The sequence below is a fragment of the Salvelinus fontinalis genome, chromosome 13, assembly GCF_029448725.1.
Source record: "Salvelinus fontinalis isolate EN_2023a chromosome 13, ASM2944872v1, whole genome shotgun sequence".
NCBI classification, from domain to species: Eukaryota; Metazoa; Chordata; class Actinopteri; order Salmoniformes; family Salmonidae; genus Salvelinus; species Salvelinus fontinalis.
This window is the reverse complement of record NC_074677.1, coordinates 25,036,985-25,051,278: the sequence shown is the minus strand read 5'-3', so window position 1 is coordinate 25,051,278 and position 14,294 is coordinate 25,036,985. Positions and strand designations below refer to the sequence as shown.

Here is a 14,294-nt window from a genome sequence, read left to right as displayed (position 1 = left end):
TGTGAGTGTGAGTGTGAGTGTGAGTGTGAGTGAGTGAGAAGCGGGGGGGGGAAAGGGAAAGGGAAGTTGAGAGGGATCTTAACAACGAGGTTCTGTGCTAAAAGACTGCAGAAAAAGTGTGTCAGAACATTTACCAGCGGGGATGCGCGAAGTCGTCTTTTTCCTGGACGGCAGCCTTGCAGAAAAGCTCTTGTCTAGTCAGCAGCACAACAAAGGGATAACCATGGCTTTATTTGTGCCTCTAGAATGTTCCTGCACAGGCACTGCGTGTACCAGTGCCCATACAAGTGGCCACTTGCTTCAGCTGCATGGGGAGTGGGGTGCTGCTATAACACAGAACCGACTAGAGGCACACCCACATGTGCATGCACGCACTTACACAGAGGCTTCAGAGATCTGCAAACGTGTCTTAAAACAAGTGATGCTGCCAAATCACTTTATTCTCTCAAACTACAAAGTCCCTGGCAGCCGTGGTTGTGACTCAACTGAAAGAGCAGAGCACTGCTCTCTCTGCCCAACTGCCTTTGTGTGAGTGACACAATCTGACACAGTTCAAAAGAGGCCCTTTAGCCAGTAGCAGGCTCCGTATGTGCCTAACAGGCCCTTTACAAAGCACCTCTGTCGTGTTGGCCATGGAGGGCTGGAGTAGTGAGTCTGGCCCTGTACAGCTTTACATTGTGTCCAGCCCACTGCCTCCCTGCAACGACGTACCACATTGAAGACAGACAGACCTGCAATTACTCCCAGAAAGGCTAGCCTTATTGGGTCTCTCTCCAGAATTATGGTTTTCACTGGTTTCCCTTGTTGACCAGAGTTGTGCCTTTGAAATACTCCCCCTGCAGCTCTCTCAGAACATGGCTGTCTACAGGACACACAATGTATTTGGATTGTTGGCTTTCTTATTATCTTAATTCCACTGCTGAAATAATGTGAGTTGGTTAAAAAAAGAGCCTGATATACGGTTGACTAAATTCACTACATGAACACAGGCTTGATACTATATTTGCTGGCTACGTTAGAGGCTATAAAATGTGCATGTGGTTTTAGTATATGTATAATTAAGCCAGTTGTGTTCATATGTTAATTAGCAAACCATGTGTGAGTGTGTATGGGTGGGGGTTGGGACTAGAGGCTTTATTTGAACATGTTGACCCTTTTGATTACTAAAGCCATTCCTCCATTGTAGAAACTAAGACAAGGACATTACCACTTAGCCTTTGTAAACAAGAGTCTGTAAACAAGAGCTGTGCTGTTGAACTATACACCTTCCAATCCTGCCCTGCCTGGCCCTCAATGCTACTGACTGCCAACCCCCCCCCACACACACACATGTTTGAATGTCAATTTGGTAATAATGCACAATTGAATTCCAGCTGCTTTGACAACAATGAATGTCAATGAATCCCATTATTATGACGCACTCAAGCTATTCAGACTATTTAAAGACCTCCAGATATCTTGCATTCCATTCACTCTTCACTGTTTAGCTCACAGTCACTCACGTAGTAGTGATTGGTGCAATATCCTGCTCCTCTTGCTGCTGTTCTCCTGTCTTATCTGATCACATGTTTTCATTAAATGCAGGTTATGGCCTCACAGGCAAAATATCAGATGTAATATTCACTTTCTTTATACAGGATTTAGTCACAGAACAATACGACTTTTTGACAAGTGCTGCACACAGTTACTTTTTGCAGACAGATAGGGCCTGTAGACAGTGTTGAATCAGATGGTACAAGACCAGTGGGCTAACTCCTAAGTGCCAAACCACTTGTTATAAACTGGGTGGTTCGAGCCCTTAATGCTGATTGGCTGAAAGCCGTGGTATATCAGACCTTATACCATGGGTATGACAAAACGTTTTTTTTTTACTGCTCTAATTATGTTGGTAACCAGTCTATAATAGCAATAAGGCACCTCGGGGGTTGGTGATATATGGCCAATATACCACGTCTAAGAGCTGTGTCCTAGCACTCTGCGTTGCGTCGTGCATAAGAACAGCCCTTAGCTGTGGTATATTGGCTATATACCACACCCCCTCTTGCCTTATTGCTTAATTATATACAGTACCAGTCAAAAGTTTGGACACACCTACTCATCCAAGGGTTTTTCTTTATTTGTACTATTTTCTATACTGTAGAATAATAGTGAAGACATCAACACTATGAAATAACACAAATGGAATCATGTACTAACTAAAAAGAAGTGTTTAACAAATCAAAATATATTTCATATTTTATATTCTTCAAACCCTTTGCCTTGATGACAGCTTTGCATTCTCTCAACCAGCTTCACAAGGTAGTCACCTGGAATGCTTTTCCAACCGTCTTGAAGGAGTTCCCACATATGCTGAGCACTTTTCCTTCACTCTGCGGTCCAACACATCCCAAACCATCTCAATTGGGTTGAGGTCGGGTGATTGTGGAGGCCAGGTCATCTGATGCAGCACTCCATCACTCTCCTTCTTGGTCAAATAGCTCTTACACAGCCTGGAGGTGTGTTTTGGGTCATTGTCCTGTTGAAAAACAAATGATAGTCCCACTAAGCGCAAACCAGATGGGATGGTGTATTGTTGCATAATGCTGTGGTAGCCATGCTGTTTTAGTGTGCTTTGATTTCTAAAGAAATGACCGACAGTTTCACCAGCAAAGCACCCACGACACCATCACACCTCCTCCATGCTTCACGGTGGGAACCACACAGGCGGAGATCATCCATCACAAAGAGACAGTGGTTGGAACCAAACACCTCCAATTTGGACTCATCAGACCAAAGGACAGATTTCCACCAGGCTAATGTTTAATGTCTTTTCTTCTTAGTGGTGTACTTTAGTAGTGTTTTCTTTGCAGCAATTCGATCATGAAAGCCTGATTCACGCAGTCTCCTCTGAACAGTTGATGTGTTTGTTACCTGAACTCCGTGAGGTGCAATCTGAGGTTCAGTTAATTGCCGATTTCTGAGGCTGGTAACTAATGAACTTATCCTCTGCAGCAGAGCTAACTCTGGGTCTTCCTTTCCTGTGGCGATCCTCATGAGAGCCAGTTTCATCATAGCGCTTGATTGTTTTTGTAACTGCACTTGAAGGAACTTTCAAAGTTCTTGACATTTTCCGCATTGACTGACCTTCATGTCTTAAAGTAATGATGGCCTGTCGTTTCTCTTTGCAAATTTCAGCTGTTCTTGCCATAATATGGACTTTTACCATCTTCTGTATACCCCCCTACCTTGTCACAACACAACTGATTGGCTCAAACGCATGAAGAAGGAAAGAAATTACACAAATATATTTTTAACAACGTTAATTGAAAGGCATTCCAAGTGACTACCTCATGAAGCTGGTTGAGAGAATGCCAAGAGTGTGCAAAGCTGTCATCAAGGTAGAGGGTGGCTATTTTGAAGAATCTCAAATAGAAAATATATTTAGATTTGTTTAACACTTTTTTGGTTACTACATGATTCCATATGTGTTATTTCATAGTGTTGATGTCTTCACTATTATTCTACAATGTAGAAAATAGTAAAAATAAAGAAAAACCTTTGAATGAGTAGGTTTGTCCAAACTTTTAACTGGTACTGTATGTTATACTTTCATTTTCACAGTTGTTCTTATAGTTTGGCATTGTGTCAGTAGAGATTTAATGAGATAAGTAAGAGAAAGAAATAACATCAGAAGATTAGATATACATTTCCTGTTAGTTGCAATGTTATGACAATTGTGCTTATGAGGTCTATCATCAAATACTTTTCTTTAAAACAATCACACAGACACTTAATCATTCCCCAATAGCTTCTCATATCTAGTGGGAGTGATGATAAAGAGAAAAGAGCAGGGAGAGAGAGATTATCAGTGCTGTCTGGTGGGAGATAGATATAACGATGGGAGCTGTTGGACCTGTCAGGATTAGATCAGAATCACTGATGAAGGGAGAGAAAGCCTTGGAGACTGGCCTGCACAGTATCACAGCAGCAAGCATGAACACATGGCCATGCACTGGATGGGCTATGACTTTGACTGAGGATCTCACAGGCAGTGTGACAAAGTGATGCCGTTATCAGCTGGAGCTGCATAGCATTTTTTATATAGGTTATTAGATAAGTTAAAATGGCAAATTGTGCTGAATGCTTTGCTTCAATGTGGCTCTTTAGAATTATGTGCATTCATTACAACCAATCATCTAAAAGGATTAGCCTAATTGACATTTTTATACAAATGAAGGAGTAGAGCTCAGTATCTATTATTTAAAAAAAAGTATTAAAAAAAAAAAGTGTAGTCACTATTGGGTTGCAAAATTGAAATTGACTGAATACTTCATCACAACCAAATGTATTCAATCATCTTGAAGGATTGGCAGCAAAAAAACAAAAGAAAGTAATTTCTTCACACAGAGGTGCAACAATAATTTGATCATGTCACGTTTAGTTCTTTCATGGCATGTGTGGCCTGGGGCAACTTGAAATCTATTCATGTGCTTCAACTGTTACAGTGTTACTATTGGTGTTACAATAGTGTTACATTGTATCCCCGCCTACATTGACACATTCAAGGTGCACGTTTTGTACTCGAATTAGGGCTTTGTTTGGATTGCAAGGGCAGGGCAGGGCACACACAGTTGAATGATGTAAATATTGATGCAAGGAATGGATACATTTCTTTGTGTATGCACTAGGTGGTGCACTGTGAAAGTCGGCAAGTTAGGTTTGATCATTAGTAACAAAATCTGGTTGCTCAGTAGCGCCACTTGCTCTCGCCTGGCGGCAATACCCATCAGTTACAGTGTTATTACAGCCCTCATGACCATGAATGAGCCAATAGGCTTTGGGAGGCAGAGTTCTCCCTGTGGCCGCCATTAAAGAAAGGAATCCATGAATTCAAATGGAAACCAGCAGGAACAGAGACCGAAATAATGGTTAAAATGACCGTAAAAATATAGGCATATGCCAATTTTCGATTGGTTTTTAAGGATGTTATTCGTTTTTAGATCGATTTTGATGGTGATGGAGGAGTAGAGGGACGTTTTTAGCAAAGACCGTTTTAAGCTAAGGGGGAGGGGGAGAGTTGCTTATTTACTCTCCTTTTCTTTTTGTTTTAAAGCATTTTTCGCTCATTTAATTTGTTTACTTTGTGTATATTTGAGAGGTCGACAGAGAGGTTGCGAAGACGATATTTGAACTGCTTTTATTTTTGGGCGGACAATAGCTTTCGAAGGGTTGTTGAATTACATACTCCAGCCGATTGGTAAAAATAATTATCGTTGATTAGCTTATACACCTTGCAAAATACTACTGGAAATCGGTATTCATTTTCCCCGGAACTGAAATGATGGAATGTTCGATCTCGCTGTGAAAGGATGAGTTCTTGTTTTGTACCAAACGGGGCCAGTTTGGAGGATTGCCATTCCAATCTATTCTGTCTGGTAAGAGATTTAAAACTAAAGGAAAAGCAGCCATTTTTTACTAGCTGAAGAGAGCAAAAACGGTAGCCACAGCAGTGGGAAAACAGTCGTAGCACTGCAATTCAAACATCATTCAACAAGGCAATGGTTATTTGCATACTGAGAAGTTGTGCATGATTAAGAAATAATAAGGTTATCTATCACTTGCAGCTGCATGCATGTGTTTGCCATCAAAAATGTTCAGCTTGATCATATTAAATACATTCCGGCCCTGAGAGTTTTAGGTAATAAATGTGCAACTAATGTAATGTGTGTTGATAAACATCTTAGCCACATAGATATAACTAGCAACACTGAATACCATGCATGATGCATGTTTTTCCTCTTCTAGTTGTTTGCTTGGTTGAAGTAACGTTATGCTTTTTATTGAATGCATTGTGCAGCATGTTTACGTGACATAAAAATAAACCCAATCAGTTTGCTCGCCTGCTAACTAGCTTGCAATGTCATTCATTTGCACAAATAGCAAGTTAACTAAATGATAAATACATTTACATTCAGTCATGGAATGCAAAGTAAAGGCTTGTGAACATTGGCTTCTAATTTCAACTCTCATGTTCAATGAATGAATCATGTTGTTCTTGTCAGTGGGCCGGTGTAGTTGTTCAGATACATTGCTTGCTACATTGTTTTCTTTAAAGTAGCCAATGAAGAGCTTAGTTACTGAAACAGCGTATCTTATTCGCTGGCTTACATATACAGTACTTTCCCTTTGAAGTTGTCAGGTTTGCTTGCCAATCATTTGTTGTTTACACTCTTGGCTCGCGCATACTTAACGGAGGCACGGGCTGAAATATTAATAAACAAGAATGTATTCTTGGCTATTGTTAGTGCATTATAGACTTTAGGACTCACTTCTTGTCTGGCAAGTTGTCAAGTTGAATACATTGTTCATGACAGATTAATGCATTATTGTTAGAGTTGTTGTGTGTATTTATTTTGCTATTATAGTTCTCATAGTGCTGATTGATAACGTTACTGTTTCTAGTCAGTCGTTAAACAATTGAATTATATAGTTATCATAAACGCATACAACCAACAGTACCTAATAGATTTTGGTTATAGCGTACTATGACGACTGAAGGAAAAAGCTCACATGTCCACTCTTGTCCCTGGCACTACTACTACTCTAGAGGCTTCTCAGTAGTGCACTATCTATAGGTTTGTATCAATGCATTGCATTTTTTCTGTACAATATGCACTGCATGACATATGCTAACAATTATCCATCATGAAGGTTAAATAAATAAATAATGATACACTTTGGACATTGATAGACACGAACTGTTCTTGTCCAAAGCATTTGACAGTAGAGCTGAATGAAGAGGAGAAGCTATGAGGCCAGTAGTGAATGACTGGCTGCTGTATTGCAATAGCAGGGAGACATTTTACTGCATACTGAGACTAAGCATGATACCAGTGCTTCTGTTCACAGTCCTGTATGACTCACACACTAACCAGACTTAGTGGTTTTAACCTAAAAGAATGCAGTGAACGGTGGCACTTTTACCATAACTTTAAACAGTTCCCAGGAATCGTATAACAATGTTTTATATACAATTCCTGTTTGTATTTGAAGTAAAGCGGATTTTGGTAAAGTTTGAAGATTAGTTATTATGCTTTTCATAAGTAAAGTCACATCACAACTGCCCTGCTAGCCTAGTGTCTCCTGGCAGTCTTTAGTTCTCAGCCTTGTGTAGAAGAAAGTCATTTTAGCGGGCATCAAACTCCTTCCGGGCTGGGCAGGATTAGAACAAAAACCAACACTGCAGCAGCGACACATGCTGTGCAGAAGGAAAGGCTGGGCGAGACAAGAGAGTAGACCAAGTGGATTTGCATTTCTCTCCAGTTCTCCAAGATGCAAACAGACACTTGTTAACTCGTTTCATGTGTTGCCGCAGGAGGGTGAGGCCTTGACGGAGAGTTCCTTGTAGTGGTGGTGGGGTGTCTATGCGTCTGCTCAGGATTGATTTGAGCAACTTCACCTGTTGCCTGTCTCTGGGAGGGAGAATGGCCTGAGAGGGAGAATGTCAGGAAGTAAAGGGATTTTTGGGATACCTAGTCAGTTGTACAACTGAAAGCTTTCAACTGAAATGTGTCTTCCACATTTAACCCAACTCCTCTGAATCAGAGAGGTGTGGGGGGCTGCCTTAATCCACATCCACGTCATCGGCGCCCGGGGAACAGTGGGTTAACTATCTTGCTCAGGGGCAGAACAACAGATTTTTATCTTGTCAGCTCCGAGATTCGATCCAGCAACCTTTCGGTTACTGGCACAACGCTCCTACCCGCCAGGCTACCTGCCGCCCCAAAGCAAGGGAAGGATAGGCAGCGGTTGGCACTAAGTGTACTCCATAATGGGACCTGGAGCTGTGAGAGGGAAGGTGAGCAGAGCTGAGCAGCTGATGAAAGGAGGGGTCGTAACCCTCAAATCCCAGGCCTGATTAACGTCAACTTCCTGAGTCTGTCAAATGGCTTTGCCCTCAGATTCCCCTATCGCCACTATGGGGGTTTGGCTTGCCATCTGAAAAGGGAAACTTAACTTCACCCTGGTTCTTGGCCTTTTGGTGGGGTACACTTTGCATATACAGTTGCCCACATACCTGAGCATAATACTAACAGTCAGCTAGCCGTGCCATTAGTCATTTTGAAGGAAACAGACAGGTTTCCCTGACACTCACTCATTCATCCTGCATACAGACTGTAACTCAGATGTACTGAAAAGATGGATTGATTGATTGACCGCAGAAGGCACACAGACCCTTGACGGTGCAATCTGCCTCTTGAAGATTGCCACTTAGTATTTGCAGAGAATAGCCTAGTTTATGTATCGTAAGCTTCAACTTGATCTTTGACAGGGAAAACAGCCAAGCCAAGGGTTTGGATAGCCTCACATTGACAAAAAATCAGAGCTGTCATCAGAAAACTGGATTGTGCGATGAAAATACATTTCTGTAGAAGAATAAGTGAGATGTATGCAGGCAAACTGTCCAAGCATGGCCCGTTTCAGAAACAGTCAGTTTATGTAAGTGCGGACGATCTGGTTTCACACTTCAGTTTTTTTCCCATCCCCTTTCTTTCTGTGCAGCACAGATGTTTCTCTGCAAGATGCAGGTGTCAGGTAGTTCCTCACAACACTGTGTCTGCCAGAGAGAGGACTTGATGGAGGGAGTTAGTGAAACATAAACTGCAGCAGTAGTACTATACTGTGGAAGGAATAAGCTATAGGCTATAGGTCTATATGATAATTGAACATTGGCGTGTGAATATGGTCTTGTCTGGAACAGCGTTTGAATGCCCTTGAGCAAGATTCCTGAGGTGAGATATTTCCTATGATGTTGCTTGATGAACAGATACTACGTGATAACATGGCAGTTATGTAAGAGGCTGGGAGTTGGTGCCCATCATAATACATCTTAGTATTGAAAAACTCATTTAGGGGCACGTGGGACAGAGTAATGTTGAGGAAAGTCATTTTTTGTTCATATTTGTAGTCATCTTGTGATTTTTTTGTTGTTGTTGAGATTGTGCCACAAACTCAACAGCCTATGAGCTTTCAATAATTGGTATCTCTCAATTTATGTATACTGAACACAAATATAAACGCACCATGCAACAATTTCAAAGATTTTACTGAGTTACAGTTCATATAAGGAAATCAGTCAATTGAAATAAATTCATTAGGCCCTGATCTATTGATTTCACATGACTGGGCAGGGGTACAGCTATAGGCCCACCCACTGGGGAGCCAGGCCCAGCAAATCAGAATGTGTTTTTCCCCACAAAAGGGCTTTATTACAGACAGAAATACTCCTGTTCAGTATAGTTAAAGTTGCTCATCATATTTGGTATATGAGACTAGCAATTTTTTGCTGAGATAATTTTAGCATTAGGATTTCACTAGCGTTCTGTGGCCAGTGTATGGCCTTCCTTGCTGTCATGTTAAAATGAGTAACTAAAACCTGACTCCAGCTGACAACACATCTCCCAGCTTATCCGTGGCTATGATAAAGACTAGCTATAAGTTGAGTTCCCGCTCAGCCCAGTCAAAACTGTTCGCTGCTCTGGCACCCCAATGGTGGAACAAACTCCCTCACGACGCCAGGACAGCGGAGTCAATCACCACCTTCCGGAGACACCTGAAACCCCACCTCTTTAAGGAATACCTAGGATAGGATAAAGCAATCCTTCAGACACCCCCCCCCCCCCTTAAAAGATTTAGATGCACTATTGTAAAGTGGCTGTTCCACTGGATGTCATAAGGTGAATGCACCAATTTGTAAGTCGCTCTGGATAAGAGCGTCTGCTAAATGACTTAAATGTTAAATGTTAATGTTAAATGTTATAACACTACCAGGCTTTATTACTTGGTCATACTCATAGCTTTTAAATTAATTTCATTTTACCCTAAAATGTTAATAAATCGTCTACTTTTAACAAAGTGACAGTTGGTCGACTAGAACATATTGCCTAGCAGCGTAAAATAACCTGCCTAAAAAATCAGTAGGTCCAGTTGAAGAAAATCAGGTAAACTGTCTGCCATGCTGCAAGGATAAATAGGAGAGCCAGCTCCATCAAGAGTAGTACTGCAAGGCAATATAGGTTGTGCGGATCGAGTTGGCTTTTGCAGTGTGTAAGTGTATGAAATGGGCACAGAGTGTAAACCTAAAACACTGGAAGGCATGATGTATTCAGCAGTGTAAGTGTTAGTGGTGTGTTAGTGGTGTGAGAGACAGTGTATGGCGTCAGTGTAGGACATGAGCACAGGGATCGCTGGCTGGTTGTGTGTACGTAGGGCCTGCTGTCTGATGAGTGCCAGCCAGCCGGCACGGCCAAGCAGGCAGCAGTAGCAGTGGAGCGTAATGTTCCTGCTTTAACACTTCATAACCCTGTAGTAGCCTGTGCTGCTGCTGCCTGTGATTTATGACCTATGAGTTTCTCTGTGTTGTGTTTTCACTCTCTATAAAAGCCAAACAGCATTGGTTATTAGAGAGCAGTGTGCACACTCCCCAAAGCACTGATCATTAAAACAGATGAAGTTGGTCAGAGAACCCATTTACATGCATTAGGGAGTTTTATCGAGCTTTGAACACGTTGTTCATGTTGTTTTTCTTGAGATTATGTGCATTTTAGCTTCAGGTGCTTTCAGTCGGAACAAAAACAAACATGCTTTTTTGTGTGTGCTGCTTCGTTCTCCAGCCGTGTTTCTGTCTGTTTATATTGCAGCCTTTTCTATCACCATCTGTCTGTCTGTTGTCTCAAACCTCCTCTCTGTCTTCCTTTATCTCTCTCTTCCCGCTTTCTCTCTGTCTCTCTCTCTCCTTCCTCCCTCCATCTCTCTTCTCTCTCTCCTCCCTCTCTCTCTCTCCTCTCTCTATCTCTCCTCCCTCTATCTCTCCTCCCTCCCTCTTTCCTCCCTCTATCTCTCTCTTCTCCCTGCCTCTATTGTTGTCTCTTTCTCCTGACTTTCTGTTTTCCCTCTCTCTCCTCCCTCTATATCTCTGTCTCTCTCCTCTCTCTTTCTCTCTCTCTTTCTCTCCTCTCTCTCTGTTTTTCTCTTCCTGTGGCTGTCTTCCTTTGTGTCTCCTTGTCATAAGTGTTCCTGCTGAGGAGGCAGATGCTCCATAAAGGAGAATTAATGCTTGTTCTTTAGTACTCACAAGTACTGGCTGGGTGCTGAGTACTGGTGATTGTAGCAGAAGCTGACACTCTCTCTCTCCCTCCTTCCCCTCAGGCGGACTTGACGGGGATCAAATGGAAGCGGTACGTGTGGCAAGGCCCCACCTCGGCACCCATCCTCTTCCCGGTGACCGAGGAGGACCCCATCCTGTGCAGCTTCAGCCGCTGCCTCAAAGCGGACGTGCTGAGTGTGTGGCGGCGGAGCCAGAGGACCGGACGTAGGGAGCTCTGGCTCTTCTGGTGGGGGGACGACCCCAACTTCGCCAAGTTGATCCATCACGAACTTACAGGTGAGGCTAGAGGGAATGGGCGCGCACACACACACACACACGCTAGCTTGGCTATAATAATTGCCATGGTCCTGTGTAATGGCTTTGGCCTATTAACAGAAGAATACAGTCCAAGCCACAGCCCTCTCAGACCAGGAGTTTCACTCCTTTTCCTATGCTGCTTCCACGTTTCAGATTGCCTTAGCTGGTCACAAGAGATAAATGAGGGATTAATTTGTCTTTGGATGCACCTTTTCACATATTCACCAAAGATTATAGACGTATAGACGTTCTTGAAGAACAATCTGGCCTTAATGTCCATGTTCTTTTATAATCTCCACCTGGCACAGTCAGAAGAGGACTGGCCACCCCTCAGAGCCTGCTTCCTCTCTAGGTTTCTTTCTAGGTTCCTGCCTTTCTAGGGAGTTTTTCCTAGCCATCGTGCTTCTACATCTGCATTGCTTGCTGTTTGGGGTTTTAGGCTGAGTTTCTGTAAAGCACTTTGTGACAACTGCTGATGTAAAAAGGGCTTTATAAAATATTGATTCATTGATAGAGCTGGTTAAATGGGTGGTTATTGTAAAATTTAATGAAAAGGGCTTGTTACATCTGTTTGAAAAGGAGCATCTTGAGATGTTGCAGACCTCATAGAGCACGCCCTCTCTTTGTGATGATGGTAGTAGTGAGCTGGTTGTATAATGTGAAATATTGCATGGTTCAGGACAGGGGTTGATTGATGCTGGAAGCTCTGGGGATATTAATTTCCTGTAAATGAGAGCTTAGAAGGCGTTAGAGTTGGTGTAACCAGATAGTTCCCTTAGTTTCCCCCCTCACCCCCTAAATGACAAGCAGCCAGCCTGGCAGAGAACAGCTTTCCACCTGCACGTCAATTCTCACTGTTTGGAGCAAACGTTCACTGCAATCACAGTTTTGTTTTGTGTTAACACACATCGCGGCATCTAAGCGCCTTCCGCCCTCCGGCACACAATACAGCAGCACCCTGCACCTTGTGTCGCCAAGGCTGAACAAGAAAACCTATCCCATCTTCCCATTTAAAAAGGAGGATAGAAATGGAGCTCCCTCCTCCTCACATGACTTCTGTGAAAAATAGAATATGCAGGAGCAACGATGCAGAAATGAGCCTAGCACATCACGGAGGACAGCATCATGGAGGTCTGACCATTTTTTTCTGCAGCAGCAGTGGAGGATGGACAGAGACGTACTTTATACATACTCTCTTGCCGGGGAGATTGAACTCCTGAGTCAGAGACATTTCTCACTCACTCTCACTCACTCACTCACTCACTCACTCACTCACTCACTCACTCACTCACTCACTCACTCACTCACTCTACACAATGCGGGAGAACAGAGGAGCCTCACTGGACTGACCTCAGGGCAGCCAGACCCTCCCTCTCTCCTCTCTATGTGTCTATCTGTCTGGTGAGAGGGTGTGCTGTGAGCCCTGAGAACACACAGAGGTCATGACCCCTACCTCAACAGCCAGAGTTGTGAACCTGTGTTTCCCTCTGTGGATCACACTGACTCGCCTCTCTTCTCAGAGCCTGAAAAGTGCCTGTCCCACTGTGTGTGTCCTTGTGTGTGTGTAGACATTGCTGGGATGGGCTGAGACTGGCTGAGTCGTGATGATTCACAACCTGATGCATTGGAGCCTCTCATAGACATGCTGGCAGTGAAGGAGTGAAGCGACACACAGAAGCTAGCAACAACGTGTGTGTGTTTTGGTGGCGGTGATCAGACTGGCCGACACATCGCCAGTAATCTGGGATGCCACAGCTCTTTTCCCTCCATGTGGCTGATGGGTTTGTCCTTTTCCTCATCTGACTGTCCAAATCAAATTTGAATATCCCTGGAAATATTAAGCACTTTTTTGTTTGTCATTTTTTTATTTCCCCCATTGCAATGTTGGTGGTAAACATGAAAATCAGCTATTTTCTTTCAGTGGAAATGGCGGCGGCTTCTTTTACCCTTCCACACTCATTAGATTAGCTGCTTGGCTGTGGAAGTATTAATATTTTGAGCATGTGTGTCACAACTTCGACCGAGGCAGGCTCTCCTTCCCGTGCGGGTGGCGTTCGGCGGTCGTCGTCACCGGCCTATTAGCTGCCACTGATCTTTTTCTCCCCCTCCCTATGTGGTTATTGGGTTCACCTGTGGTGTATTAGGGTTAATTAGTTGGGCTTATTAGTCAGCCGGCCCGCACGTTTCTTTGTACGGGATTGTTTGCTTGTAAGTTGTGGTGTTGATTGTGTGCTACGTGTTTTCTGGACTGTGTTCCTTTTCCCCGTGTCTGGGGTTGGTTATATAGTACACCCAGTGTGTTAATAGGGTGGACTAGATGGTCCGTGTTCATTAAAGAACATTTTGGATTTGGCACCTGCTGTTTCCTGCGTGTTGACTCCACACTCCGACACCCAGGCCTTACAATGTGCCATTTCTGTGTAAATCAGTGGGCCAGTAATCCTTTCAAATCAAATCAAAACATATTTTATTTGTCACATGCGCGGAATACAACAGGTGTAGGTAGACATTACCATGAAATGCTTATTTACAAGCCCGTAACCAACAATTTCTCTCCAGCAAGTGAGAGAGAAGGAGAACGAGAGGGGGGCTAGAACATTACAAAATGTGGAACAAGTCAAGGGGTCTGAATACTTTCCAAATGCTCTGTACATATCGTGAATTGGCCATACGTTTGAAAAAAGCTGAGCTGGGATTTTTAGGCAATTTCGCCCGGCTGTAATGTTGACAATTAATCACCATTCAAGGAGCGCTGAGAGGAGGGGGGGGGGGGGGGGAGGAGGGGGGATCCCCATCCCCTCTCCCTCCTTCCCTTCACCCCTCCCTCCTGATGTTTACTCTTGTGGCTATC

At 43.3% G+C, this 14,294-nt stretch overlaps 1 protein-coding gene across 4 annotated transcripts in view; it reads left to right on the top strand.

Moving 5' to 3' along the window:
* Positions 1 to 4,804: 4,804 nt before the first annotated feature.
* LOC129868294 (mediator of RNA polymerase II transcription subunit 13-like) overlaps positions 4,805 to 14,294 on the top strand; it is a 179,748-nt gene continuing 170,258 nt past the window's right edge. For all 4 annotated transcript variants that reach the window (XM_055942141.1, XM_055942139.1, XM_055942140.1 and 1 more), the window contains exons 1-2: positions 4,805 to 5,414; positions 11,188 to 11,422. In XM_055942141.1, coding sequence (XP_055798116.1) covers positions 5,349 to 5,414; positions 11,188 to 11,422 — 301 coding nt within the window. In that variant the 5' untranslated portion in view covers positions 4,805 to 5,348. The remainder of the gene's footprint in view (positions 5,415 to 11,187; positions 11,423 to 14,294) is intronic.